The following is a 26,299-nucleotide window of genomic DNA, read 5'->3' as shown; positions in this document are numbered from 1 at the left end:
TTATGCTGAGGACACCAGAACTGCACACAGTGCTGCAAGTTGAGGTCTCACAAGAGCAGATTAGAGGGGCAGGATCACCTCCTTCGACCTGCTGTTCACGCTCCTTTTGATGCAGCCCAGGATACGGTTGGTTTTCTGGGCTGCGAGTGCACACTGGAACCGCCTCAAGTTCATTTTCTCATTGACCAACACCCCCAAGTCCTTCTCTGCAGGGCTGCTCTGAATCTCTTCTCTGCCCAACCTACAGCTGTGCCTGGGATTGCTCTGACCCAGGTGTAGGACCTTGCACTTGGCATGGTTAAACTTCATGAGGTTGGCATCAGCCCACCTTACAGGCGTGTCGAGGTCCCTTTTTTCCACAGTCACTGGAAAAAAACAGTATGTTTGTCTTTTGAATGAACTTCTGTGTCAATAAAACAAATGTATCCTGATACTTACTGGGCATGATCATAGTTGAAATGTTGGACCAGATGATCCTTGAGGTCCCTTCCAACCTTGTATTCTACATTTCTATGACAGATTCTGTTTTTTTAGGAACTGCATGCAGTATAGCTGAGATGAGAGAAAAGCAGTGCTTCAACAGCATCATCAGTGCCAAGTGTCCTCTACAGCATTTTGCTTACAAAGACAGAGAAGGCAGTATTATAATCAGTCTGCCTTGAGGAATACCAAATGAAAAGATGAGTAATGATTTTTTTAAAGCAGTAAAGCAAACTGTTAAGTAGCAGGGATTACTGGAGGGATTTAGTGTTAAACGTGGACTGCAGTAAAATACTGATTTTAACCTTTTTCCACTGCGCTGCCTACTGAAAGTTTTCATTAAGGGTTAGTGTGTACTTTGTCAAAATGAGTCTTACAGGGCAGAACTTAGGTCAGTGATAAACATGTCCTCTTTTTTCAAACAGCTGGTCTAGCTCTGTTGGTATAGCAAGGCTGAAATGGTTCTTGTCTCAACATTGGAAACCTGTGATGAAACCTGTGAGATCTCCAAACCTGGGAGACACTGAACTGACTGAGAAGGTCTGATGGATTGAAGTGAATGATATTTAATCAGTAACGATCGTTTCAGGTATCTGTGGGGTATACAGCTTTGTGTTTAAAAATGGAAAACACAACTATTCACCATGTTTGTTTTCCTAGTTACTATATAGCTATTAGTATATTATTTTCAAATTCAGTAGGAGGTCCCTGGTTTTTGAGCCAGTCACAGCAATGCCATAAGATAACAAAGTTATATGAGAAAATGAACCCAGCCTGATAAAGTTGCCATCAGAAAAAAATAAAATTGCTTTGTTTTTAAATCATATTTATGATTTTCCTCCAGATTAAAGGGTTGAGCTTCATATCTAGTGTTGAGATTTTGGCAAAAGTGTGTCTCTAATGTTATCCTGCTGTTGCTACCTAATCTGTGCTGTCTTTGAGGAAAAAAAATCCTTTAAAAATTATCTAATTAAATATTTCCACACAACATAAAAGAGATTAGTGGTCTAAAACGTGTTTTCTCTGAGCGTGTTCTCTCTGAGTGGATCTCAAGAGGTGAACATGCAGCTTAGAACAGATGGATAGTCTGTGTGGTACACAAAATAGTCTAAGGACTAGGCAAAAAAAAGGAATAATTGACATGGTTTAAGAACATATACTCAGAATTGAGTGAGGAAAGACAAGTAACAGCCTGCCAGAGGGCTTAAACTGTGTTTCTGGCTAATAACGCCACGTGTGAGTAATACATGCAGATCACAGGTTTGCTTTTGGCATGTGTTAGCTGCTAATGATGTGCAGGGTTTTATCTGTCCTTGCATGGCCTAAGTGCAGTTCAGCCTTGCCAAAACCCCTTTAACTAGCAAGTAGGGCTAGATCTTAGCTGTAAACTTTCAAACCTTTAAGACAAAATTTGTGAAAATAGCAGCAATCTGAAATACTTGATTGCAGTGGGTGTTCCAAGGACAGGAGGGAGGAGGAAGGTCTTCTTCATACTGACGAAAGCGAGAGCTTTGCGTGACAAGCAGTATTGAAAAACCAGTTTAGGCTAGAAGCTCTGGCTTGAGCAGAGACCTTAATAACAATGAAAAACATGCCAATGTTGCCCTGGCTTTCAAACAAAATAATCAATAAAGGGAACCTTCTTTACAGAGGCAAAAATAGGCTCTGCCCCAGTTGCTGTACACCGAGACTTTCAGGGCTAATACCTAATAGTTGGGTACTTCTGGCATTTGTAGCCTTGTAATGACTAAGAATCCCACTCCTGTGTGATCCCTCTGCTATTTCAGGCTGTTTTGCAGAACACTGATACCCCCATCTCGGAGGAGAGGTTAAAAGGGAAAAAAGAAAAAAAAATGTGAAGTAGAGAGAAAACAAATCATATTTTGTTAACTGTTTTTTTTTGTGGTGCTGTGCCAGAAATGCACCGAAAGCAGTGCAGGATGGTTGTGTTTTATGTATTTATTTTAAAAATCTGATTAAAAATATCTCACACAACTGTACTTGCTTGGACACTTCAGCATGCCTATGCTGTTGTCAGGAGTGTACTGTAGAGATGCCTGGGTTTGCTTTGGTACCAAACTGTATGCATGGCAGTATGCAGGCCATGAGACAGCCGGCTTAGCTTCTTTGAAGATACATAGGTGTTTTGACACAAGGTTAATTGGCAGAGTAAATTCATACTGTGTGAGATAGTTTAATAATAAAAGCTAGCTACAGTTTAGATAATATTTTCAATTTAATGATCATACTTTTGGCTTCAATTATAACTGTAAATTATCTATAAGGCATCTGCATAATTTATTTCAGTATCAACATTTATAATAAAAGTGGTAAGTCAGAACTGAAAGACACTATATGTCAGCCCTTTGTGGGGTAGGCTTTGCTACACAGCAGAAAGTGCTATCTTTGTTCATTGGCCTTCTTTCTCTTTTGACTGTTGCTTGGATTGTGGAACACCGATTTTTATTCCATCATTCAGCCACCTCCTACTAGACTTGTTAAAACCTTCAGTGAATGGCTACAGGACTAAGTCTTTTATTAACTGTTCCATTCAGTCACTTTTTGATTGTTGTTTGCAAAAATGTGCCCCACTGTAAGATAGTGAAGCCCTTCCAATGAGTAGCAATTTGAGGATTATGTCTCAAACCTGCTGTGTGTCTAAAACCTTGTCTTCTGATATTAATTCACAAGATCACATGTTAACTCACAATATGGTTTTTGCCTCAAAGTTTAAAAGAAGAATATAAAATGCACAACTGAGTTGAAAAGAGTCAGTAATGGTTGGATGTGGCTTTCAGAGTCTTTCAGAGCCTGGTGCCCTGGCTGCAGAACACAGACCCTGACCATACCTGCTCTGGAGCATTTGCACTCTGGGGACAATACAGTGGCCCCATTGATAACTCTCTTGAACTGATGACTGTAACAGTATGTTTATTCCCACTGGAATTTTAAATTCTCTGGGGCAGGAAGTAAAAATACTGATTCTGCAGTGGCCCTTAGTGTAGGTTTTAAGAGTTTGGTTTGATGACCAGAAGTTTCATGTGTATAGAGATTTGGAGCCATGCAGGGCTGAAATGTTCTTACCGTCCTGTACGCATCTTTAAATCCACAAATATGTCTGTTTAGATTTAATCCCATGTAACTTTATCAGCTTGAGTAGAGTTACATCACTAAAATATCCCTGTGCTGTTACGTATTTCATTGTTTATCTTGCCGTAAGACTTTAACTATTTAGCATCTGTGTTACTTTACACAAATACGAAGATAAGAATGAGAATGAATGAAATCCAGCAGGAATTCCTGTTTGACTTTGTTCCCTGTCTAGTTTTTCAACTTTTTTTTTTCTTTTTGGCCAACATGCCCATGCTCTCTGCTTTCAGTTCTTAAAGAAAATGTTCTAAGTGCTTTGCTTTGTCTCCACTGGTACTCTTCCTGATTTGTTGTGCCTTTCCTGCCTTCAAACTTAATCATATCCATGTTATTTTCTTTTTCAAAGAATAATAAGTGTTAATGTGATTGATGGCTTGCCTCTATATATGGGAATTTATGTGCTAATGTAACTATATTAGTACCTGTTCCAAACCTCTATCATAGGTGGATTTCAGTGAATAATAGCAAGTTAAAAACATTTTGAGCATCTTAAATTTGTGAACACCTGAGTGACTCCACTGTAAAATAAATAAACAAGCTGTAGCCTCGCTTTTCTGCATATACCTTATGGAAGGGAAGTGAGTCAGTGTAACTAATACACAAAGAAGGCTGACGTTAAAAGATATTTTAATTCCATGTTAAATTACAACAGGAATTGTTAACTAAATAGGTGAAGATTATCTGCACTGATACAGCTACCTGAATTCATTCCATCATGTGGATGTCTGCAGTGGAGGTGTCTATGTCCGATCTGGTTATCCAGACTTCTTCATTATCCCTGGAGAGACACTGGCGCTTGGCGGGATTCATCTTGTTTGGGGTTAGATGAACCCTATCCTGAACTTCCCACTTCCTCGTTTACAGCAGAAGGAGCCCATGGTAATTCAGAGGTGGGCACAAACAAGTAGAATTAATTTAAGCACTCTAAAAGTTAGTGGTTGAAAATTATCATTGTGCCTTTTCAGTCAGTTCCTGCAGAACAAGTTACCACAGGAAGGCAACTTCTCTCTTTAAAAATAATGCTGATATCCTCAATGTCTCCATAGTACTCTAGGGATTTATACACTACGGATGCTGGTTTGACAGCTTTTGAAACTGTTCCAACTAGATTCTTAAGAGGATGTTTGGACATAGCCAAGTGTAATGTAAAATAATTTATGCTTTCTTACATACTTCTGGATCTGGCTTTTTATCTAGTCACTTGTGTACTTTCTCAAGCAGATCAACAAAGAAACAAAATAATTCTAATAATTATCCTTTGAGGATAAAGCAAGCCTGGATATTTTGTCACTTTCAGTCACTTTTCCTGTTCATATTTCGAAGTGAAAATAAACCAGGGCAGTGTTAAATCTTGCTGTCACTTTATTCCTGCTGGAGGAGTGGTTTGATGACTCACATCAATTGGGAGTTTTTCCAGTTTTAACACGGCATTTGGGGGTGTTGCATATTAAAAAAAAAAAGAAAAAAGCAAAAAAGCAAGCTCCTCTTCCATGTCTTCTAGTAAAATGAACATGAAAAAATAACAGCAAAATAAACAAAAGTCTGAAAAAGAGTCTGTTTTCAAATGTACATTTTACTTTTTGTGTCCATGATGTCATTCTACTGTCTTATTCATAAGTTTGGGGTTTTATTCATGGGCAAAAGCTGAATTCCTAATGTAAAAAGCGGATGCTACGAGTTCTCTAAATATGTTGTGGACTCTCTTCAAATAGGTACAAATTGTACTCGGCATCTCATTTTCCATTATATAGGGACCTCCAAAATGTGATTTTAAATGTCAGGTGCTGGGTTCAGCTCATGGACCTGCCACTCCCTCAGCTGCTCTTGTCATTGCTTTGCTGCTTGTTGGAGTAGAAGGAGCACTGCAGGGTGGGGGGCAGTAGTAACCTGCTTGCTGTCATGTCCCTTTTGCAGGAGAAAGGAAGGATGTGCCGTTTTCCAGTACATATTCTGGTGTATTGTGTAGACAGTGTATAGAAGAACACAAGTTGATCTTCTTTAAAATATTCAAAGTGCTCTTGCCTTCCTTCCCCTAAACAAGCACACATCGGCTCACTAAAGCTGAGCACACTTGCTACATTCAGTGTTTTCCCTTGCAAGATTTAGTCCTCGTCTTTTTTTAGTTTGCTGGTCTTCCTACACTCTCCTGAGCTTTCTCATCCTTCTTTGTCTGCTGTCTTCATCTGTCTGTTTTTGCCCTGGCAACACCTTTTCCCCCTCTGACCGTTATTCCCTTTTCCTTCTCCCAGAATTTTTTGCTTTATTTTTTCCTGCTTGATTTTTCTCTGCTCTCAGTGGTTTCTGCTAATTGTATTTTGCGCCATGTCTCCCAACAGTCTCTGCTCTCTCGTGTCTTTTCCTTCATGTAGTTCTTAATTACATTTGGAGGTAAATTGGTGATTCTTACAACTTAACAAAATGACACTGTTTAGAATCGACCTGTAAGGTTGTCTCCTTTTCTGCTGCTTATTACTTAATGTTATCCTTCCTCTTTATGCATATATAAAAGTATCTCATGATGGGTGTTAAATACCAGGAACAGATAAAGATTCAATGAATTTATTTATATTCTAGGTTTCCTGTAAGTAGGGTGAAGTAGCAGTGGCATTTAAAATACATATAATCATTGAAGTGTGTTTCCTTCACTGTAAGGGAGCCAGAATGATCACCAGGAGGCTTTGTTTGGGCTAGACTTGGCCAGCCCTGTTGAAACTTGACTGATCTGGTTTTCAAGCATGTATCTTCTATGACTGTGAAGTTAGATACTTTAGGGAATAGGATACTGAATATGAAGAGAATCCAGATAATTTGACTGCTCTTTTATGAGGTTTTTATTTTTATTTAATATAGTTTTCTGTTTTCCCCTGTGTTTCTATAAATGGAAGTTCTCAAAGGATGGACCCTTCTCTGAGCCCTCAGTGAAACCTAAAGTAGCAGACAGAGTATTGCGTGCCAGTCTGTTTTGTTTTGTTCTTCCTGTTTTCCTTTTCCTTTTGATGTCTTTATGACTATTTGTGTTCTATTTTTCAAACGAAGTTTCTTTTAGTTTCTGTAAGATTTATTTTTCTGAAAGACATAACTGACTGTTGGCAATCTGTGGAACATTGTGCATTGTTTAAGTGTTGCTGTAACAGCTGCCAAAATTAGGATGATGTTGTTGAAACCTACATGTATAGATATTTCTTGCCAGCAGTGAAGTCAAAGTGTTTTGCATTGCTCACATATGCAGGGAAAGACTGAATGTAGTGGAGTTCTAACTTGGTGGTTTGAAGAAGAAATTGGCCGGGTCTGGACACGTTTAAGTGACATCATTTGCTGACTCATTAGATGCCAGCCACCAGGGCTCAGACCTGGTAGCATTGCGGGGAGAAGGCTGAGTGACGAACATCTACACTTTTAGTGGTGATGCTCAACGAAATCCACTTCATACTGTGTAGGAGAAGATGGGAGGAAAGGAAGGGCCATGACGAGCTACTGAATGATGTCACCACACATTTGCAGGGTGGATGGTGATGACTCACCACCTATATCACTGGCTTCACTACAGGAGAAGCTTTTTGTAGTCAGCTTTTAGACAAGGAAATACCTGGGTTCTCATGTAGTTGCTGAATAAGCAATGGGGAAGTCAGATGGAGAAGGGGAGAGGGTGTGAAAAGAAAAACAGTGGAGCTGAAAGAAATCTTGAAAGTCTTAATGCTCAAGAGGTGAGCTGCTAAAGCACACTGAATTTTTCATCAGCAATAGCTGATTGTGATATCATTTAGATGACAAACTAATGGAGGGTGGGGGGGGAACGATGGTGGTAATGTAAGATCACATCTCATGTCTGGACAGACCTCTGCTTTATATAAATACCTCCATTATTGTGGTTACCTTTAACTCTCTTATTTCCTATGGAAATACTTTGTTTCTAGCAGCCAGAATGTTTTCTGATAAGAATCTTTAAAATTTCTTATTCCATTTCTTAAGTCTCCCTGTAAAAGTTTGCAGATATTTCTCCAGATCACTTTCCAGTCAGTTGTTGATGTTGTTGCATAAGAATAATGTTGCTTTAAAAAAATCAACATGGCATTTCTTTGAAGAACAGAGCAAGAGCAAAAGCAAAGCAAGGGGATATTTTTTACAAGTATCTGCATGTGTGTTGTATGTTGTATCTAAAAAATTAAAAGTACTCCTCATGGAAACCCTTCAGAATGAGCTTTCATAGCTCTCCCTTAACTGGAAGTACCTCATACATTTTTTTTTTTTTCCATTTTTGTGAGCATAGTGTGTTTTTTCCCACATGTTCAATACATGTATATATTATGCTGTAATTATGTTATAAAGACAGGCACATGAAGATTTAAAGGTTTTTCTGTTCCTTGCAAAAAAGAAAATGTTAATACAGGAACATCCTTTAAGATTTCGTCTGAGTGCCAGGTTATCAGCGTTAGGGTGTTTAGCGTTTGTATCAGTTTCAGTAAAGACTTTCCTATGTTACTACTATGTCCACCCTCAGCTAGGGAGAAGCCCAATAGAAAAATCTCCAGTGGCTTTTTATGTTGCAGTGTAAATCCAGGGCACTGGCAACCAAAGAGTGAAAATGGTATACATGAGAAACACAGTTGAAATATAATTAGAAGGTTCCTCCTTTCGTGGGCACTGCATGCATGTTTAAAATTTGTCATCAGTACAATTTTCTCTCCAGTAATAATTTTCAAATATAATTTTTCTGTATAATAGCTTGACTAAAAATACTGTTTCTGAAAGCTTAAACTTGTTCAAGATGTGATGTAAGAATAGGCAGATCTATTAGCTAAAAATTAAAAAGATGCTTTATTATGGAGAACCATATTTCTCAGGTATAATTGTTAACAGCTTTACTGTTGCTGTGATGATTTCCTTCTGTAGACTGTATTTGGGCTTTTTTGCTTTCATTGGCAATGGTTATGGAAGCAGGAAGGCAGATCCCCATGTGAGAAGCAAGTATGATTACAGGTAGCACACGTGTGTTTCAGATGACTGGAAAGTGTTGGTGTTCCATGTTAAGTTTCTTCTGCTTTCTTCACCTCAGAGATAACAAAAGTGGTGTGTGCAGGAGCCACAGTCCAAAGCCAGTTCCTTGCTGTAATTGATGTTGATCTGACAGGCTCTAACAGAGGACTTCAGTGTCCTTCAAGAGTTTGTATTGGCCCTTCAGTTGTTTTTTCAATAAGAAACAATCTGCAAGGAGCATGCTGAAGAATGACTAACTGGTTGGATACAGAATTTCAAGGTTGTTGAAATATTGGGAAGGTTGCTGTGAGACAAAGCCTTAATATTTCCTTCAGTGCTGTCAGAGATTCCCAGAACCTAGACTGCACAGTGGACAGGCTTATTTACGCAGAAGTTGTACAGTGTCCAAATAAAGGAACTATAGGTAAAGCCAGATGGATATTGGGTGTTATTTGGCAAGTGTGGCATAGTAAGCCGACATCAGTGTCTTGGGTTTGGCAGTTTTAATGGTAGCTGATGATGTCTTTCCTGCTGTCTTCCACACATGCTCTCATTCTTTCTTCTTGTAAAAAACCTATTTTGTTTCATGATGTTTTTTGTTTGTTTGGGGTTTTATTGTTTTTGTTTCATCCGCCTTGTCCCTTGTAAACAATAAGGAACATCTTAACTGAAGTTTGACAGGGACAACTGTGTTCCTGAAGAGCTATGCTTTGGATAGATGATCACCACATGGGCCCATGTCCCAGTGGGACAAAACTTCAAGCTGAAGTGGAGAGGTTTTTGGCTTGCTTTGTGCTCAGGATGACAGATACTTTTTTGATGGAGCTTTTTCTGAGAACAGTTTGTGCTCTTACAAGGCCAGGAAAGGTGAAACAAGTCCTGTCTCTTGTTCTAGAGGAACACAGCTGCAAACATCAACTTTACAGCTCAGAATTCAAGGAGTATAAGAGCCTGATGATCTGCAGGATAAGGAATGTTGAAAACCTTGAAAGAGTATTTGGAAAAGCCAGTTATGTAGATGCTGTAGTGATGATCACAATGTAAAAACATTCTGTCAATATCCTGTCCAAATATCTCAATTTAAAAATGTTTCTACTATAAGGATTTCTAAATGTGAAAACTGAAATAAAAAGTAAAACCAGAAAGCTTTTTGAAACAGTGAATGATAAGTAAGGAGAAATTCTAGCCTGGAGTTTAAGGTTATAACATGTCTTCAATAATTGTGACCCAGTTTAAACCTTCTGGGTAAATTGTGTAGCTTCATCTCCTAGGAGAAGCAGGAATCAGAATGTGTGCAAGATTTTATGAGTCATTGCTTTAGACTTCAGAAGGTAACATATGCTTGACTCAGTCTGGATGAATAGAAACCTGGTTTGTTTTTTCTTAAGACTGAATTTAATTTGTCATTTTGCAACATTAGAGCAATTTATTTTTTTTTCCATAAGTTTTGAAGAAAAAGCACATAACAAAGGAGTGGAAAAATATTAGTATTTGAAAATTTGAATAGCACTTAAGGCATTTAGGCAAATTGTAGACCTGAAAGAAAATGCTATTATTCAAAGAATCTTAACACAGTAACAATTGTACACTAGATTATAAAAGGAATACATTAGAAGTATTTCAAACTAGAAATCAGAAATTACCCATTCTGTACAGTGAGTTAAGACAACAAAGATACTGTATGTAGTTGGGTGTGAAAAACTTCCCAAACCGTTATTATGCCAGAGATTGAATTTCTTTCAGCTTTGGTAGAAGAGCTGACCATGCACACCCAGTAAACCGTTTGGCTTGCTCTAGGCAAGGTTTAGGAAAGGTTTAGCTCATCATTTATTGTTTTAACTAGCACTAATAACTTCTTAAACTACTGCATTTAGCAACCTTATGTACAACTGTTTCTACGTGAAACTGTTATGTGGCTAGTAATAGGAAGCAATGGGCAGCTGATTTTAAAGGACAGGAGGATGCATTTGGACAAACTTCCTGAATATTTTGAGGGTGGGTTTTTTTTTCCCCTGGAATGGAGAAATGTATAGGAATAACATTTATGTTTTGCAGCAACTTGCAAGAAATGTTCTCAACTCTGTCCCTGTCCCTTCCAAACAAAACTTTCTCATAAAGGTTAAATACATATAAATAATAAAGTTGCCACAACATAAATCATATAAACAATATAATATGAATAATGTTGATACATATATATATATATATACACACATTTAAATAAATAAATACTTAGAGAATAAAAAGCACAATCATATTTGGTGTTAATAATGTTTCTTTGTGTTTTACTGGTATTTATCCTGAGAAGTAGTTAAGCAAAAAGAAGTTTAAATTTTCTATTTTTTTTTCTTTGAAGAATGGCTTTTTGTCCAATTGCAGAATTCCAAACAAACCTTGGGCAGAGCTGGTTATTGGCCTGAAAGGGGATTAGGGAGGGAAAAGCCACAACTTGGTGCTGGGTGTGCATCTGGTACAGCAAATGCTGCAGACCCAGGAGAACTACTGGAAGGAAGAATTCCTCTTAATGTCATCTTTTTGTTTCAGTCAGCACTTTGTTAATGAATAGTACAGCCTGGCAAAAGATTAAATGCCAGCTTATGTCAACATGGCTTAGTTTAAGTTATGTGGGTGACCTAACCTATGTATTTGAATTTCTTTTTAAGTTTAGCTGTAATTCTGTTTCCCTGGGTTTATAATGGGCCACTTTTAGAGTAATTGTGGCATATCTTAATGCTTTTCTTCTTTAATACCTAGTGCTTCCTCAAGTTTATCTATAAACTTCCTTCACAGATTTAAATATATAAACATAAACAAGAAACTCAAGAATTTGTGTTAAAAATTCTTCAGAGGTATTAAGTATGTGACTTTGGCTGTATATTTATATATTTGGAAACTAAATATTTAAACAAGTGAAAGGCAAATTTAGCTGTGTATTTTGCATGCCTTTTTTTCCCTTTTAGAGAAGCACAAACAAACCTGACAGTATGGTGGATGTTCTCAAGTTTCTGGTTTCCACCCTGAGATTTCCTGCAGTGTATGTTTCCTTCCTACAGTATTTCGTTCCTTTCTGTATTCCATGCTTTCCCATGTCCTCCTTATGGTGAAATGAAGTTTTAAAATGATAGTGTTGTGCTTTTTCTTGTATAAAAACCCGTTGTTCGGTAAATTTTCTCAATGAATGGTCTTCCAGTTTCCTCTGCAAAACAAGGAACAGCTACCATCAAAAGTACATGCTGACCTTCAGATTGGCTTTTGCTTCTATTTGTATTAAGAAGAACAGTGCTAAGCAGGAAGTAGTGCCCCCTGGATGAAAGGTGTCTGTCTTTAAAAACCGGGGTAGACTTATCTCTTGGGTATTAACAGGGGGTGCAGCCATTTTGGAGAACAAATTTTCCTCAGAATATTTTGTAACCCCAGGTCAGGTATGAAAAACTCACTTTGGAAGGATAGCAGTGATATCACTATAAATATATTCATAGAATCATAGAATAGTTGGGGTTGGAAAGGACCTTAAGCTCATCCAGTTCCAACCCCCCTGCCATGGGCAGGGACACCTCACGCTAAACCATGTCATCCAAGGCTCTGTCCAACCTGGCCTTGAACGCCTCCAGGGATGGAGCATTCACAGCTTCCTTGGGCAGCCCATTCCAGTGCCTCGCCACCCTCACAGTAAAGAACTTGAAAGAAGTTGAAACCCATTCGCCCTTGTCCTGTGCTACAGTCCCTGATGAAGAGTCTCTCTCCAGCATCCTTGTAGGAATGTTCTTTAAAAGTAGCCAAGTAGATGATTCCAGTAGTGTTTGAAGTATAACTGAAATGTGTAGAATCATTGTTTCTGTGTACCTGAGGTTGCCAGGAGAAGACCAGATGCAACCCATGGTTTCTTAAGAAAATAAAAAAAAAGTGTATGTGTGTGGGAAGACCTGGTCCTGTCTCCTAACATATTTGCTGTACAGAAAATGGAAGAAAAGCACTGAACCTGATAGTCTATGGCCAGCCTAGCTTAACAAAATGTGGATTAGTTTATGTACTGATTAAAAACTGGGTATATTTTTCTTGCATCTGTTTAGTATAATGTTTATTTTAAAAGGGATGTATGGAATTTGGTGTGTCAGGAATTTGGTGTTTACATCTCAATAAATTGAAAGCAGTATGTTCAGCTGCTGCTTCTTCTCTCCCGTTTTCTCTAAAGTAAATAAGTAAGCAGGGAAAAAAGAGCAAGCTGTATTATGTTGACTTCTGCAACAGTGGTTCTCTGCCCTGGATAAACTTAATATATGCACTTTCAGTAAGATATTTTAATCTTGACTGATGAATATGTTGTAAACCTGTTTGTGATAGATATGATTAAGTTTTTAGTGAAACAAAGTCAGTTGACTTTGAAATACTAATATCTACCGGTATGTCATAAGGAACAGTTTGTGCAGTGTTGTATATGTTGTTTACCTTGTCTGCATTTTTCCATCTGTGCTTAAGCAGCAGCTAAGTTTAGTTTTTTGTTTTTTTTTTTTTTCTTTGCTGCAGGGATCTCTTGGTGCTTTCTTTTATTGGTAAAACCAAACAAAACTCCAGGCTAGACCTGCTTCCTGTTGTTTTTTTTTCCCAGATCATGTGTATTTTCCTCAGAGGTTCCCCATTTCCATATCAGATTTTTTGTATCGTTCTTTCACATCATTGAAAAAAAACAGTTTCTCTTCTTTGGGTTGTCTTGAGAGTTTTTCCCCCTTATCCTTACTGAGACAGTTTGTTCTAGACTTGTGGAAGCTTTAGGCTTCTTGGAGCCTTTGGCATGATGTTCTCCTCCAAATCCCTGTTGAGTTTAGAAACTTCCAGTACCTCTTTGTAGGGCTCTTCATTTTTCCAGGCCTCTGGTCTCCTCTTTTTTTTTTGGCAGAGCAAATGACCTCTCTCAAAAAGGGGATACCTTCCCGTTTTAACCTGTATTTCATACCTTGCTCTCTGATCTAACCCACAGCTACACCTGAACATCTGAGAGGGGGCAAACAACTGACCTAAAAAAAACCCAAAAGGCTGAGCACAGATCCCTGTAAATAGTTAATTTCTTCTTTGCTTTGGTTTAAGAAAATAAAAATGTGATGATTATGAAGCCATTTCGGGCAGTGCAGAGTCTTTCTGAGCTTGTTTTTTGTTTTCATTCAATTGCAGCTTGAATAGTACAGCTTTAGAGACTTAGTGTGTCTGCTTTGCTCAGGCCTTGGATGAGTGCCAGTTCTCTGCCGTTTGGTCTGTACACAACGTAAAGTCACTCAAAAGCACATGAAACAACTGAGAAGTTGGTGACAATGGTACTGCTGCCCATACCCAAGTTGATTGTAATTTTGTACCTTGGGAAGTTCCTTGTATTAGCTGCTGCTTTGAGACTGCAGGCACTGATTTCCGTTCATTTTTTTTTCAGACAAAGTGTTATGATCTATTCCTCTGGATGTGGCTCTACTGGCAGTGCCATCTTTTTGTTGCCTCTGAAATTAGGACAGGCCAAAACTCTTCAGTGCGAACTTAAGTGTTGGCTTACTAAGCAGAGGTTCACTGTATGTCTGTGTGCTGATCAATACAGTCATTCAGTAACTCATAAAAGCCATTAAAGGTGGTGTCCATTGAATTCATAACATAGCCCAGCATTTACCTCTGTGCCACAGCACTAGAATTTTTTATTTTACTTGGAGGTTAACAACTATTACTGTGATTTGCATTCTCTGGGCTGCAAAGGCTGGTTGAGTGGCTGGTAGGATAAGCAGAATTTGAAGGGTTTTCTCTTTTTTTATTTGTACTTGGGATGCAATTTGTATGTTCTAATAAATTCCGTAAAAGATCCCAGATTTCTGGACATGTAATTTATAAATAATCAAACTGAAGAAGTGGTAACATTGATATTTCTGCAGCCTTTTTTATCTCCTGGCCTAAAAGGCACTCAGTGTAAAGCTCATCTGTTGTGCTTTGGTGAAATTATTTCCAGGATGGGTTTTGTATCAGAAGTGATAATGGTGGTATTTGACTTACCTTGGGGATACAGTATGAATGTGTAAAGATGTGCTTTTGGAAATGAACCAAATGGGTCCACTTGCAAAAATCTCAGCAGAGACAAAAGATAGGTAAATCCCAAGTAAGAAAATGTTTCAAATTCACAGGAGAGAACAGAGGGGAAGGAAAGAAAGAAAAACCTCAAAACCTTGTAATGGAGGTTTTATCTACCTGTGGAATGGAGCAGTCATTAATGATGTTAGAATTTTTTTTCTGTGATGTCTCATTTCATTTAAGTTGTTATTGCTATGTTAAATAAATCTTTGGTGCCACTCAGTTTTACTTCACAAAAGTAGAACTCAATTTTGTGTTGGAATACCATTGGAGAGAAATGTCCTTGTGCATCTCTTAGCGCATCCAGGCACTTCCAAGTTTGAACTGAAGTAGCTTACGTCTTCAGTTTTGTTTTTAACATCTTGTAGCGAGTCATTAGCAATAAAGTGTAAGTGTAATAATCTCTAGGCATCCATTGAAAAGCCTGTCTAGAGGCTTGCTTCTGGAACGGATCAGTTGATAACTTTATTCCAAGCTCTTGGATATCATTTTGCCATGAAATCTTACATTGTTAATATGTTTATATGTTCCATTTTAAATTTTAACAGGGCAAGTATCTTCAGATGGAGTTAAAAAATTGTTACATTAAGAGGTCGAGGAACAGATTTAGTCAGTCAGTGTCAAGGGTCTGTGGTAGGGCGAATGAACTTTAGTTTGTGCCTCCAAATTGTTCATTTTATTTCTGTCCAAAAGTGAGGATAAGCAACTGAAAGAGCAGCCTTCTAACATTCCTTCATACAGAAGAGGAAAAAAATCAAGAGTATTGAAAGGCTGTTTTCTCCACAAAGCTGTCTGAACCTTTAGTCTCCTTCATCCCACAGACATGTCTGTGGTGTAGCTTCTAGTGCTGATAACTCCAATGTGTTCTCACAATGTGCAACGAAGCATCTTGTTCTTGTTGAACCATATTGGATCAGAGCATGACCCAATGCAGGTGTGCTGGTCCTTAAGGAAAAAAAAGTACCTGTACTTTCTTTTAACCTCTGTAATATGAAGTAGTCCATATTCAGACACTTGTGAAAGTAGGCAGTCTCTTTCACAGAAACATTTTTGCAGTGTTCTGAATACCTGGTTCAGTCCTGCAGAAGATGTTTAAATAAGTAAGGATATATCCAGTGCACTGCATGATTTGCGTGATCAACACCAATGTTATATGTTGCACTAAAAATCTGTATGAAAATAACTGTATGGTTGTATAGTTGAAAATGAAGAGGTATTAAAGCCCTTTGTGGAGCTTTTATGCAGTTCTTCGTAGTTCTTAATGACATCAGACTTTTTTTTACTGTAATATGAGTGGGTCTTTCACTGATGGGATGAATATTCAGTATTTTCAGTTCTTAGCCACTGCGCGGTTCAAAGTCCTACTTAATAGAAAACCCAGTACCCTGGGGAGGTTAGTTGATGTAATCACCTCTTGATAGCTGGAGAACTGAGGCACGGAAGGGAAGACACACATAGTCTATGTAAGAACATATGTGGCCTTTCAGTAGTGAGGTCCAAGAGACTAGATCATCAAGCTTATTATCTTATTCAGTGTGGTGCATCTCTGGAGCTGCCCAGAGCCTTGGAGGTTCCCCAGCCGTCAGCCTGGACAGTCCTGTGGCGACTGAACTTGTGCTTGTGTAGGGATGGGTCTGTGTGGGCAGAGAAGTCTCCTGGCATCTGTGACTGGAGGAGCACCTGCTGCCTGGGTTGGGAAATGGTAATGGGAATTCTGCATGGTCCTTGCAGTCACACAGTGGAGCCAGTTGTGGGCATACTGGACTTTTCAAAGAATTGTCTTGGAAGCTTTGAGAAGCATCTACTCTGGGTGTGAGAACTGAGACTGTGTGTGGAGGTATCTCTGGTCAGGATGTTTTGGGAAGAACAAATGGCATGCTTGATCATCATCATGCTTAATCAGGTGATGATCATTGCTAACTTGCAAGCCTTCCACCAGAGCATGAGGGTGATAAACTCATCTTAGTAATAATTTTTTAACTTTGGTTAAAAGAAGAAAAATCTAGTTTCTCCTGTTTTCAGAAATTCCTGGGGTTTTCTATGTGAAGTATGTGTAAAGGAAGAAAGGTTGAAGCTCTCCTATTGTAGAATGGTTAAACCCAAATAGTTGAAGTTTACTTTGGTTGTAAACAAGTGGATATAGTCCATGTTGCACAGATCCTACTGCAGTTTTCATAGGTGGCCCTACAGTCTGTGGCGAGGATAGGATCTTAAGATGATGCTAACATCTGTGACATTGTTCTTTGAGGTTTTATGGGTCACAGACCTCCTGATTCCAGAACTCCTAGTGAATTCTGTTCTGCTTTGGCAGCGTCCTGTGGTACAAGTGGCAGCGGGACTAGGGCACATGTCCCCGTGGTAATGGCTGGGTGTGGGTGCTTGTCACAACAGCATTGCAGTGTGGGCCCAGGTTGGCCTGGTTCGTGTCCGTTACCAGCACCAGGGCGGCAGTTAATGAATACTAAGTACATAAAGGAAAATTAAATACAACTGTTCAAAGTACATTAGGAGGAAATTGGAGGCAGGGCACTGAAATATAAAACCCAGGTATACGTAGTGGTTTCCATGTCTGATTTCCAACCCGTGTATGAAAGTAGTGATTTCATACTTGATTCTTTGTGACAAAAATGATTCAAAGAGCCATATTTTTCAGGGCTCTCGATCTGAAGCTATTCGAGGGTGCCCGATACAGCTTAGATAAGGAACCGGGAAGCTCCTCCGTGCCGTAAACCCTTTGTTTCGGGATTTCCCCCCTCAGGAACTCCCCTCCGCCCGCCCACTGGCAGCGGTTGCAGTAGGACTCGCCCGGGAGCCGTGTCGGCTGCCGCTGAGGCGAGGCTCTCCCCCCCACCTCCGCCCGCGGAATGGTTCCGCCCGGCGCCGTGCGCAGTCATGTGCGCGGTCCTGCGCGGCGCCTCTCGCCTCGTCCCCTCAGCGCGGCTGGGCCGGGCTCACACAGGCGCCGGGTCCTGCGGCCTCTTCCCGGACAAAAGGGCGTAGGGAAGCGGAGTCGCCTGGGCAATAAGGCTGTGGAAAGCGAGGGCAGGCGGTCTCGGTTGTGAATATTTTCTGATTTTTCCAGAAATCAAGCAGAAGATTGAGCTGCTGATGTCAGTTAACTCTGAGAAGTCGTCCTCTTCAGAAAGGTACAGCTGCATCTCCTGCATGAGCGGTTCATGGTGTAGCACTGCCGAGCAGCGCGCAGGGCTTTGCTCCTTCCCTCGGCACGTTTGCTGGCGTTCTGTACGTTTTGCATGCTGGTTATTGTACCGCATCAATTGAATCTCTCGTTTTGGTAAAGCCTTGTGCGTTTTTGCAGAGATTTGTTTTGTTATGTTATTTTTAATGAAGCCTGCCGGGCTGTAGCATGCAGTTCGTACTACAGCAGGCTTGTGTGTACTGGTGCTGCAGACCCTGCTCCTACCCGCTGCCGTGCAAACAGCATCTCTACATTCGCCTTTAAAGACCTCGCATTCTTGGGTTGCAGGAAACCGTTCCACGGTTGCAAAGGGTTCCTTTCTGTTTAGATGCATAGGCGATAGAATTTGGTGAAGCGTTTCATGTCCTGTTATGTGGAAAGGGAGTGTCCTTTGCAAAGTAGCTCAGGAATCGCAAATCCTCCAATTAGTCACATTCTGTAAGATAGATGTGATCCTTGTTCAAGTCTGTGCTAGGAAATGGAGCAGTCGCTGCATGCAGTAATGGTTCATGCCTGCAGGTAAGGACAGAATGACTCAGAAGTGTTTTTAAAGCAATTATTTTATCTGTCGGTCAGATTATTACAATTTCAAGTAGCTGTTTCGTTTTGAAGAAATATTCCGGGGTACTAAATGCACATTTAAGTTTTCTGACATAAAATAATCTGCTGATTATTTTGTCCATTTTCAGTGATCCAGCCCTGCTTACTCTTCCTTTGCTTGCGGCTGAATTCTGGGAGAGATTTGTATTTTCAGAATTGCTTAAATTCAAAGCAACAGTTTTTTGGTTTTTTTTTTTTTTCATTTTCTCCCAGATAATTTACACTAATCCTTTTGGCTGTATGCAAAAAGCCATCCGAATGTTCTGTTTTGCCATATTGACATTGAACAGTGGCAAAACCCCCTGTATTTAAGCACTCAGACTGTATGTTTAGCTGAAATTATTACCTGAAGTATTTTAATGAATGGCTCAGTATAGAAAGGCATGATAATGCACTGAAAGCTGTCTTAAGGAGGCAGGCTAAAAGGCATCTTTCAGAATGAACGAGTGCTGTGTGGCATGGTTTTAAAAAACAAAACGAGCAGCCTAATTAGATTTATAAGTATATTTGTGGAAGATACGCAGAAGCGAACTGCATTGCCTTTCACCAGTTGTAGTATAACAAAATATCAGCATTGAGAGATACAGAAAATGGTGGTGGGGGGGAATAGGTTGTTAAGTCACCTTACCAAAATGGAGAAATATAAGAAGAGCATTGAGAGATACTTTATTTATGTATCCCGAAGTAAGAATCATGAAAGAAAACCTTAAGGTTTATTTGTTTACCTTTATCCCACCCTGATTCCTGAAATTTTTAAATACAAGACTAATAAAATGGTGATGATAATGGAGAGGGTGATGGGGTGAAAATAGTAAAGGAAACAGGTGTTAATTTGATTTTTTGGAAAAGCTTTTGTTGGCATTGCTGTGGGGGAATTTGGTATGTAATACAGATATTTATTTTATAAATATGGATGTTACACAGCACCTGAAAACTGATCAGCCTGTTTTTGGGCACAGTGTGCTTGTAGTTGAACTAATGGTATTCCGAGGCAAATAGGTCCCTATAAAGGATTTTAACGCATAGTTAGAAAATGATGCATTTGTCTGAGATCCATTTAAGTGCCATTCATTAAAAAGTAATATTTTTATAACAGCATGATGCTTTATCGTGTAATAAAGATTAAAATGTGAATGTTAATTTATATATGCACATAGATTTTTGAGGATGTAAATACATGGTACTGTTCATCTGGAGATTGATTTGACACATCAGCTGCATGATTTATGTGGTCAGTTGTAAATGAAAACAACTTTATGTATAATCTGAGATTTTTTTTTAATAGCCACATTCTTTTCAAGTATCTAAAAATAGATGGAATTTTTTTGCAAGCTGTTATGAAACAGTGCTGTCTCTCCTATTAGCTGCCAGTTCCTTTCAAGGCCCTTTTAAAATTACTGTATAAAAGTGTTGTTTTTAAAAAAAAAAAAATAAACATTACGGTATTCAGAGTCTGAACTGCTAAAACTGCCCTCAGTCTGCTCTATAGCAAAATTGCAGTGTGTTTTCATACCATACAAACATGAAATTATGCATGTGTTTGACAAACACAGAAAGGGAATTTGTGCTTTTGTATTTTATTACTAGCTTTTACCCTTGTTTCTGATGGTTGGACTTTTTGAGAAGCTTGAATTCTCTAAGCGGAAATGTCAGGTGGAAGATCTGAAAGAGTCCATGGCTTGTTTCTGGTTTTCTACACTAGTAGAGACTGCTAGACAGTGCTTGCATAGCAGGAGGGGAGGGAGAGGAGGTGCTCTGTGCATTCACAGAAACATGAAATGGGAATAGAGAAGCTCAATACCTGCCTCTTTCTTTGGTTGATTTTTGTTTTTACAAGACAGTTCAACGTTTGTAGGTTTTCTTGCTCACTTGGCAAGTTCAACATGTTATCCTGTCCTAGGGAAACAAAAACTGAGAAGGAAGCTGGAATATAATGAATGGCTTGGCTGTTGTGGAAGATCAGCATGTTAGAAGTCTTGCAGCATTCTCTTAGCATAGTTGGTTGGTTTGATTTTAAGAGGCTTTTAGGAGCCATTATCCAGCCTTTTGTTGAGGATCCTCTGAGATGTTAAGAGGCATTTCAGCCTTCAAAAGTAAATTACAAACTTAGAGGCATTAACTCACAGTGACATCCTTCCTTTCCCCTTACCTCTGCCCTAGAAAAACAGTAGTTGCAGATGAAGGGGATAAGATAGCTGTGTTTTCTTGTATTATGGGATATTTCATTAAGCAGATACAATCGGGCAGCATCTGTAGGTCCTAGATTTCTGAGTAGTTAATGTTGCTGCTGTATGTGTTAACAGCCTGTGGCAAAGTCCTCACTCCTTGTTGATAAGGTAGCCCCCGTAACTGCGGATGCCTGTGTGCACATGAACACTACAGTGGATCAGGTAACCTGGAGCTTGTTACGATGAATTGATTTGTTTGGATGTCTAAGTTTTAAGTATAGCGTGGAAGTGTTTTCCTACAGCATGCTTACGAGGCGGCACACACCTGGTTTCTTTATCTACTAAGCAGTAATTTAACTACCATGTTCCCCCATGTTCTTTATGTTTCAGTGGAGGCTGTCTGAGGTTACCCTCCCCAGCCTTGCAAATATCATTAGAAAGCAAGTAGCAGCAGCCAGATGGAGGAGGACAGTCTTTCAGGACACCCCCCAGAAAGCAAAAAATACTTTAATTTCTGTTGTATGAGTTCTCGTACAACTGTTCTCTCATGCGCAGTGCAGTCAATGCTTTAAGCTGCACAGATTTTCTTATCTTGCCTTTTTTAGGCTTTGTGGTTTATGTTTTGTTTTGAGAAAAGTCAGTTCTTCCACCTGGACCATTTTCTACTCTTTAGACTGCAATTCTAATGTATATATAGTGTTTTTCTTTTTCATAAAACTTTAGTACAGAGAACTCAGTATTTTTTTAGCTGTGATTTTTGGATTCTAAATTTATGTCATCTTAGCAGTGCATTTTGACTGCAGGATATTTAGTGGTAAAGGTTGTTAGCAAGGCTGAGAAGTCTGAAATACTTGACCTGCCTTTTTATGTCTTGCTGCAAAGGCTGCATATCCAGGCTGCTTTAAAGTGAATTTCTGCTTCACTGTTTTTTAAAAGGAAATTAATAGCATCCACTCATGAGCAGTCTAAAGTAGATAACCAGAGTGTGTATAATTTGATTTTCATCATTTTGAGGGATTTCATAAATAGTAGCAATGGGAGGATACTTCCAAATGACAGTAGATCGGTAAAGTTTGTCATTCAATATGTAGAAGTATTTGGGGTGGGGTGGTGCAAGGTTTAAGGAGGACTGTTGTTTTTGTGTGTTTGCTTTTTTGTTATTTGTTTTTTTTTTGTTTTTTTTTTTAACCTTGGGCTATGTATACCTATCTCTCTTTGAGATTTATCTTTGCAGAGCAAATTAATGTATTAGTGCTTTTACATGGTTTCTTCATCAGGTCATGCCAGGAATGCAGTCAGGGATAAATTAAAGGAGAAAGAAATCTAAAATAATGAGGAGGAAGAAAAAAGCTGGAGCATGTCTTCTGCCTTTTCTAAGAGACATAATGTTAATTGATGTAAGAGGCAATGTGGAACAAATTTATGATGCTGAAGGATTCTTTTGGGTTTAGGAAAGGGAGGGGTTTATTTAATTTAATTGTGGATGCATTACTTCTCCTGAGGCAGAAGTATCACTCGTAATGAAGACCAGAAATGAAACACATGTTTAAAAGTAGAAGAAACTTCAGTTCACAACATTTAGTTTGAGTTGACATTGCTGTGTATCAGATAAATGTATTGGAATAATTATTAGATAATAGGGCATTATAAGATAATTCTATTGTTATTTATGTATCTAACACAAACAATAAATACTGTCCAAAAAATGCAACTATTTCATCAGTTCCAGTAACTTCTAAGCAAATTTTGAAATACCATCTTTTCTTTAGCTGTCTTCCTGCTTTACTTTTTTTTTTTTAAGCGTAAAAGAAGTATTACCTCACTTCTATTTTGGGGCAGTCCAAATTTATTTTTAGTAGTCAGTCAGTTTGTTTAAAATAAGATACCTGTAACAATGAAGAGTGTATATTTTTTTTCCCCTTTATTTCAGACTTGCACGCTAATACTGCTGTTCATTGTATTTTATCTCGGAAGTAGGAAGGAAATAATCCTATCTTAATGTGGGCCCTAAGTTATTTCTCCAGGGAGGCACTCTCCAAACTCTGCTCTGTGACAGTGTGCCTCTATAGCTCTCTTAGACTAGATACTTAATTTTAGATTACTAAAATTGGACCAAACAGAACCCTATATTTTATGTATTTTTCATATGAAAGGTTTCACAGGTTCGTTGTTTTGGAGTGCAAGGCTTTAAAGTGAAGTGTAAAAGGGATGTAGGGAGAAGGAATGCTGCAATGTGCCATTGTGCTAGTCTAGGGGAAAAGAAAAAACGGAAATAGTCTGTGGAAGCAGCCACTTGCAGAGCAGCTTTTTCACTTCAAGCGATATTTTTAGGGGACACAGCACTCGTTTTAGAGTTCGTAGTGCTTATATCAGCTGATCACTAGGCTTTGAAAAGATTTAGAATTTGCAGTGTGTTTTATTTTTGCGTGATGGACTTTATTTCTCTGTCTGTCTGGTATTTCTGCTATATGCAAGAAAATCAGTGTCTTTGGTATTTCACTACAAGTGCAATATATCATTAGTATCCCTAGTAGTCAGTGATCTTCTGTTTAAGACTTGGTATTGTTTAGACGTGTTTGTTTTCTTCCTTTTTTGTGAGCCTTTTATCATGCAGTTATTTGTGAGACAGTTATTACAAGGAGGTTTCTGGTATACCTTCTTGACAACATGAATAGTGATTTTTGGCACTTACTGTTGGAATTACAGAAATTTGGGAAAGGAAGAGACTTAAGATGCTGGGGGGGTGTATGAGATCTTCCTATATGAGAACTGTTCATGGGAAACTAATTGAAGCAGTGAAGCGATGATTATAACAGTTAGTGGCTAAAAAAAAATGCATATAAAATACTTGAAAACTATAACTTCAACAATATACTTTGAGGTAAACATGTATTTCAGTTCTACTTCATGGTAAAAAAGCAGTGAAAAAGCAGTTGGTCATTTCTAGTAAAGCCTTTTGTATCAAATTCAATCTGTTTCATAACTTGAAACTTTTTGCCTAATCACTGTCTTAATCCTGACTTCCCTGAAATGTCCACACCAAACCCCCTGACAGATGGTGGGGGAATTTTACCTGATAGATTGTATGAAACAGTATGAACCCATGCCAGATGACTGTGTTTCTATGTCACAGTGCTGTGGTACAGTGAGAGTTAGTAGTTTTCTGCACCTTCACATTGTATACTTAAAAATGAAGAATAAAGTATTTAGCACCTGATAAAATTCAGTAAATTTACTGTGATACGTTCTGTGTATTTCCATTGATATGCAATTGATGTAGTTACGAAGAGATGCTAAGCAACATGTTAAACAAATGTATGCCAAGTAAGGCATTCCGTTTTGTTGCATATTTTGTCTATTATAAGCATATTATCAGGAGACTGTGGCATCCCTCAGCTCGTGAGTAGCTGTGAATCCTGCCATGCAGTTAAGAGGATTAGTCTTTCCACTGGATTGGAAAATACCTGTTCTGTTCAAAAGATACTGTGACCAGAAGGTCTTTTACTAGTTGTGTTTTCCAGAATTTTATACTCCTGAGTCAGTATCTGCCCCAGGTGCTTCTGTTTTCATCAAAACTCCCCTTAAGGCTTGGGTAAACTCTCTGGAAAAATATATGGACAGTCACTGTTACCTTAAAAACAAATGTGAAAGTCACCTCATCTGGGATGCCTACTGAACTCATGCTACTCTTTGTGACTAGATGGGTAGTGATTTGCTATTTCCCTTTCTTTTGCTTCACACTTTTTCTTTCTTTTTATTCTTCAGATCTCCAATTGCCAAACAAATGTTTGCAACTCCATGCTCTGCCTGTTACCTATGCTACAAACAACCACATCCTGTGTAGATGTTCTGTTTGTATGGCTTTTTGGCCATTGTGCTTAATAAGATGTTCAGAAGGCACTTTAAATAACCTCTCTGTACTGACAAATGTGTGCTAAGTGTAACTTTGTCATAGAATCATATAATGGTTTGGCTTGGAAGTGACCTTAAAGCTCATTGGGTTCCAACCCCCTGGTGATATCCTCATTTAATGAAAGATAGTATTTTTTCTCTTGAAAGGTTGTGAAATGTATATTTTAATGTTGTGTTGGTTAATCTTGAAGAATTTTTTTCAAAATCTGGAGCAATGTAATTCTGTATAAGGGCAAATAATTCTTTAAAGCTACTTCTCATATTGAAAAATGTCACTGGAGTAACATGAAACATTTTAAGAATTCAGTGCTTTGTTCTCATCAAGCAACTTCCTATGCCCCAAATCTACTGGGATGTTCACTGCCTTCCTAAGAAGGCAAGGACTTGTCCTCACTTCTGTTGCTTGGTACTAATGTGCGTGGGAATAGGGCAGTGTATATATTTTCTGGGGGCAAAGAAGGCTGTATTAGTGCAGAAACTCTTCTTAAGCTATGTGCTTGTGTTGTCAGAGCTTAAATATTAGTAGTTCTGGCAGAACTAGTAAAATTGGTTTTGTTATTAATACTACTATAAAGAGACCATGTTATTTTCTTTGGTAACTACTGTATTGGAATATCCAGCAGTGATTTTTCTGTGGAGGTGGAAAAGGGGTCTGAAATTCCTATTGGTTTCAGTGGACAGCTGTTTTGTTATTCTGTATCCAGCATCAGGACCTGCATATTCTCATTGTCTGTCATCTAGAGCTGCTGTGGCCACTTCCCACAAAAGCATTCAGTTTCTGCCATGCCCACATACCAAACAGATGTACCAACCTCTGTTTATTCCATGCTATGAACTGGAATGGAAGATGTTTGGAATTAGCTCTACTGCCTCTGTAAAAGGATTACCTTACCCACAGGGAGACCACGTGGTGGTTTCCTCAACGTGGTGCTTTGTCATCCCCAGTGTGACAGTGTAAAGCCTTTCTGATGGCTCCTGTTGCATATGTGAGAAGAATCAGGAATTTCCACTGCTGCTTGGTGTCATAGATATGAGCAGTGGCTGCTTCCAAGAAGACAGTAATGCAGCTTTGGACCAAGACCTCCCTAAGAGATACGAAAAAAATGATCAACCACAGTGATTCAGAAGTACATTTTTGTCAGTTAAAACATTTCATTTCTAATACAGTATGACTAAGAGTACAAACAGTCTTTATATACTTGGTTTGAAGTCTCACTTGGCTTCTTCCCCGGTAATTAATGTTTTAGAGCATCAGTCTAGAAAGCCAAATGAAAAAAGATAGAGCCTTCCTCAGAACGCTTAGTTTCACAACAGAAGTGAAAGAATGCCGAACTTTATTACTGGTGATCGAGGAAAAAGTCTTCCCCTTTCTCGAAGGTACTCTTGATATCTGTGGGTGCATTACTGAGATGATGAATTAGCATAGGCCCTCTTCTTTGGGGACTCTGGCTATAGCGTGCTGCCAGAGAGTGCCGGAATTCTTTTGCAGACCACTAGTAGTCAAAGGTACTGTTGCTCTTGGTGGAAATCTGTTTACAAGTTTCCCCAAGGCAAACTTGTATATTAAATTGCAGGAACATATTAAATATCTACTTTGTTTCATCTGTATTTTTACCTTATTTGTGTTACTCTTCTGTTGTAGCGGTATACAGTTGATTCCTGTCTTGAAAAGGAAGTGGACAGTAAAGATCCAGTTAAGATTCCTTTCAACTGTGTTTAGCAC

General features: G+C 38.8%; 1 protein-coding gene across 5 annotated transcripts in view; it reads left to right on the top strand.

The window, feature by feature from the left end:
• Positions 1-26,299, top strand: part of SRPK2 (SRSF protein kinase 2) — a 152,342-nt gene that overhangs the window by 32,802 nt on the left and 93,241 nt on the right. Inside the window, exon 2 of one of the 5 annotated variants that reach the window (XM_057417810.1) lies at positions 17,780-17,843. The exons of 3 other annotated variants lie outside the window; for them this stretch is intronic. In XM_057417810.1, coding sequence (XP_057273793.1) covers positions 17,806-17,843 — 38 coding nt within the window. In that variant the 5' untranslated portion in view covers positions 17,780-17,805. Of the gene's footprint in view, positions 1-17,779; positions 17,844-18,287; positions 18,416-26,299 lie in introns of those variants that run through there. One more of the 5 variants, XM_057417809.1, reaches the window with a different exon arrangement.

The sequence above is a fragment of the Pezoporus wallicus genome, unplaced genomic scaffold, assembly GCF_028554395.1.
Source record: "Pezoporus wallicus isolate ANWC-B61680 ecotype Strahan unplaced genomic scaffold, APGP_CSIRO_Pwel_v1 contig_5542, whole genome shotgun sequence".
NCBI lineage: Eukaryota > Metazoa > Chordata > Aves > Psittaciformes > Psittacidae > Pezoporus > Pezoporus wallicus.
Note: the sequence above shows the minus strand (reverse complement) of the source record. Positions and strands in the feature narration are given on the sequence as shown.